At 37.2% G+C, this 4,238-nt stretch overlaps 1 protein-coding gene across 1 annotated transcript in view; it reads right to left on the reverse strand.

The window, feature by feature from the left end:
* Positions 1 to 345: 345 nt before the first annotated feature.
* robo2 (roundabout, axon guidance receptor, homolog 2 (Drosophila)) overlaps positions 346 to 4,238 on the reverse strand; it is a 250,147-nt gene continuing 246,254 nt past the window's right edge. The window contains exons 30-31 of the mRNA XM_046073265.1: positions 3,904 to 4,098; positions 346 to 3,330 (exon numbers count right to left, since the gene is read on the reverse strand). Of these exons, the coding sequence (XP_045929221.1) occupies positions 3,329 to 3,330; positions 3,904 to 4,098 (197 nt within the window). The 3' untranslated portion in view covers positions 346 to 3,328. The remainder of the gene's footprint in view (positions 3,331 to 3,903; positions 4,099 to 4,238) is intronic.

The following is a 4,238-nucleotide window of genomic DNA, read 5'->3' on the forward strand; positions in this document are numbered from 1 at the left end:
TATACAACAACAACAGTATGAATTGAAACATTGCTTTATTATTATCATTATGCTATTATAAATAAATATTTACAGTATTAATATATTATAATAATATAATTATAGTATGAATATTAACGCATAATGTACACTGATTGGTAGGCTGACAATTATTTATCGGGTCTTTTTTTTTTTTTTTTACAACGGCTCTACGTGGGCCGAACGGCCGAGATAAACGTCATCACGTTTTGTGCGCGGTGGCTTGTGGGGCGATCCATATATGGAAGTTCAACTTCCGCCAACTTCCATAATGTTTGTGTGGTTTGTCTGACAGCAAGTCTTTCTACCAAACAAAAATTTTAGGCATTTTCATTTTTCAAAAATATTTTATTTGATATTCATCCAGGTACAAGGAAATAAAAGAACATGGATTTATCTTACAGGACATGGGAATGAGACTGTAAAAGTTTATTTTCTTGATCCACTCTCTTCTTGGACAAGGACATGCAAGTGAATATAGAAGGTGGTTTACAGAAAAAAAAAAAAAAGAATGTACTGTAGAAATGGCATCGGATCAGGGTGTCACCTCACCCCATACTGTACAGAAAGACTTCACCCAACAACTTTCACTTTTTGTCATTTTTAATCCTCTTTTATAGCAAAAAAGGCAACACACAGATAGGCTACAAAGAATCAACAATATTGAGAAAATGAACAAAAGAGGGAAAGCCAAAGTACTTTCATCCTTCCAAAAAGACGTTTTCTCTATTGTCTTGACAAGCAAATTGTGAGCGTTTTAGCTCCTTGTGTTCAAAAAAGGTTTTAGGTTTCTTTAGTTTTGACATGAGAGGAGCAGTGTGGTGAACATGCAGGATGAAGAGTGACTCATACGACTACTGACCCAGCATTTCACCATGCTGTGAGCATAGTGTGCCTATCATCTCCTTATGGCCTCGCTGCTCAGCTCTGACAGCAAACTTTACAAGAAAACAAAAAACACGTTTTATATTCCACAAATCTTTATGCATATTTCACAATATACTTTTATTATCATTTTAATAAATACAAAACGACACTGTGATTTAAAAGAAAACAATGAGTATTAAAGAGACACTAAAACGCATTAGACATTAGAAATATCAATCTTAATTTGGTATGTTCTTTTACTGACATCTTGTCTTAAGATGGATGAACCAGCACATTATACTCAGAATCAAAATACACAGTAGAAACGAAAAGGGGGGACAACAGATTTGGACATGAGAGGGATATTTTTGTCAATGAAAATGGAATGGCATAATCAAGTGGAGATGCATATGGATATATACACATATATACACATACATAAACACCACCAGAATGTAAAATAACCTGAGATACTCTTTGCACCTCATTTCCAGAACACTGGCCACTGGGTGGATGATATAAAATGACAATGTCATGACGACAACAGTACAACAGCATCTGATGGCCTTTAGTTTCCACCCCCCCTTTTATCAACATTAGCGGTACAAAAAAAGACAAAACAAACAGTCATTGAACCACAAAAATCCTGAACATTTATATTGAAAACATTGTTGTAAGCAGCGTTTTGGAGTCCATAAAAGGCATACAAAGAAACAAGCTTTTCATAAAAAAAGAACAACCAATATAAGTCTGAAAAGACAGAAATTGAGATTCAGAGGCTGAGAAGTCAAAAGCTGCAGATGATAAGTGTGTGTTTTCTGTGGCGGTCAGGCAGATAGAAAGTGTTCTGCTCCACACTGTGGCTGTAGACATGGAGGCAGTGAGACCTGCTAGTTATACAAGGCTTTTCTCCGTTATCACTTCACCGTTTGGGATCAAACAGTGACGCAAAGCTACATTGTAAATCGTACACACGCCATTCGTTCTCAAAGGTATTGACACAAGACTGTGCTGATCATAGCGTATTGTTAACTGAGACATCCACCTTTAGAGCAACAAATGCTTTAATAGAAGACCTAATTCTAGCAGAACTTAGCTGGACCAAACAGGTCAATGTGTCATTTCCTTCCTAAAAAAACAAACAAACAAAAAACAGTAAGTGCTCTAAAAAGCAAACAATATTGAAATGGATGGGACTAAAGAAATAAAACACTAAAGATGTAAACAAATTATGTTGCTCCACTTATATTAAGGTATGTTTGGGAATATCATTGCTACTAACTGTTTAACTATTAAAAGAATCATACATCTGCCTCTGTAAGTGCTTTGAACAGCATGTGAACAGATTTCACTGATTCATCCTCCCTTTTGACTATTTTATGGTTAGTGTGCTGTTATACTGATTGAGGAGCATAAACTCAGTGTAGCACAATTATTTAGGCAGTAAATCATAAAAACAAAACTTGAAACACTCGGAGACCCTTGTACTGTCTAAAAATAAAAACAAATAAGTCTATTTCTCAAAACATTGAGCAGTAAATGTTTCTGATATCAACTACTGTTTTAGGACAGTTATTTAGGAATTAAATAATGAATTCTGTTGCCTACAGTAATACAGTATCCTCTGTGAACAATTCTTCCAGCTTCAAATCTGCCCTTCAGATCCTCGGAAACCTTGTGTGTCTGCCGCCCAATTAGTCTCAACTATGGGAACGGGTGCTTTATTTGTTGCTGTCTGTGAGCAAAGCCTTACTCTTTAATATCTCTCTGTATATTAGTATATAATTTTCTTCTCTTTACTTTACAGTACAGAAACTCCTCTTCACATATTCTTCCGGTTCTTCATGTCAGCAGGAGCTATGTTTTTGTGCTTATCACCAAAAATTGCAGTGCAAAAACAATAATTAATAATAATAATGATAATAATTAATGGAAACTATTAACAAACAATGGATTATAAAACAATTATTTTATGGCACAACAGCCACTCAATTCACATATAGTACAAATAACCAACTGTTCCTGTATATGGAAATAAAAAGCTCAAACTGAATTAGGCTTGCATAGCAATGCAACAACAAGTTAAAGAATATATTTACAGGAAACAAAATTCCCTTTTTCCCAAGGGCAGTTACCAGAAAATCTGTTCTCATATAGATGTTTTCATTTTTTTTTACTTGTTTTTTCTAACAAAAACAAAATTACAGGTAGGAGGTGGAAAATATTTTCTTGAGGACGAAAACATAGTGAGATGTACAGTATGTCTGTGTCTATACATCACATTTACAGTTCTGTGACACTGCTTTTCTCTGTAGTGCCCTGTGCTGCACTCCTTCCGTCTGAGAACACATAGATAAGGACAGAGTTTGTGGCCCCAACTGAGAGGGCGTCATTCTTTCGACGACAGGCCGGGTTTTCTCCAGTTCACATCCCAGGCAGATCACTCTGTGGGAAGCAAGGGAAATAAAAGGGTCAAAAATGTATCATAATTGAGAAGTTACACATGTATTTAAAGAAATAGTTTTGTGAACACTTTGGGAAATATGCATGTTGACTTTCTTTTCACGAATTAGATTAAGAATCATTCCACTCTCATGTTTGTGCGTTACAAAGCTGGAGCCGGGAGTTGATTCGTTCAGTTTAGCATAAATCAGAATCAACTCTAGGAAGTATGCTGACTAATTAACATATTGTATCTTGTTTGTTTAATCTATCATAAACGGAAACATAAAAACTACAAGTTGTGGTTTTACAGGGAGTTGTGTGCTGTAACTATTTCTCAGCAAACTACAGCCAGGTGCAGTGACCTCCCAGAGTCTTGCTGTAACAGTGAAGTTGCGAGGCATCATGCACAACACAGAAGTACTAGGTGGATGGGTAAACTGATGTTCGGCCAGAAGTACAGTAGTTTTGGTCACATTATGGTCAGAACTGTCCAAACATGACTTTTTTCACTCTGCATGCAGTGCCTTATATCGTAAAACACTGCTGTAAACATCAAAATACTGAATTACTAACATAACTCTCCAGAGTACTGTCCATGTCCATTGGTTCCAAGGAATTCAGCGTGCTCTGTGGCCGTCCACTGTTGTGGCTGTCGCGGACCCTCGGCCTTGCGTGGCCCTGTCGAGCCCTTGGAGGAGGCTGTGCCAGAGGAGCTGTGGCCACCTGGGGAGGGGAAGGATGGTTTACTGTATGGCAGGCACCCGTCCTCTGAAAACACAAAGAGCGACCGAAAGGCATACTTTAAGTTTGAAAAGTAGACACAACATGTGACATTTATTGTTGCAGTGTAACTCATCTAACATCTGATGCTTGGAGACAAAGAACACTTTGCAACCAACCCCCCCCCC

Source organism: Micropterus dolomieu, linkage group LG17 (assembly GCF_021292245.1).
Source record: "Micropterus dolomieu isolate WLL.071019.BEF.003 ecotype Adirondacks linkage group LG17, ASM2129224v1, whole genome shotgun sequence".
Classification (NCBI taxonomy): domain Eukaryota; kingdom Metazoa; phylum Chordata; class Actinopteri; order Centrarchiformes; family Centrarchidae; genus Micropterus; species Micropterus dolomieu.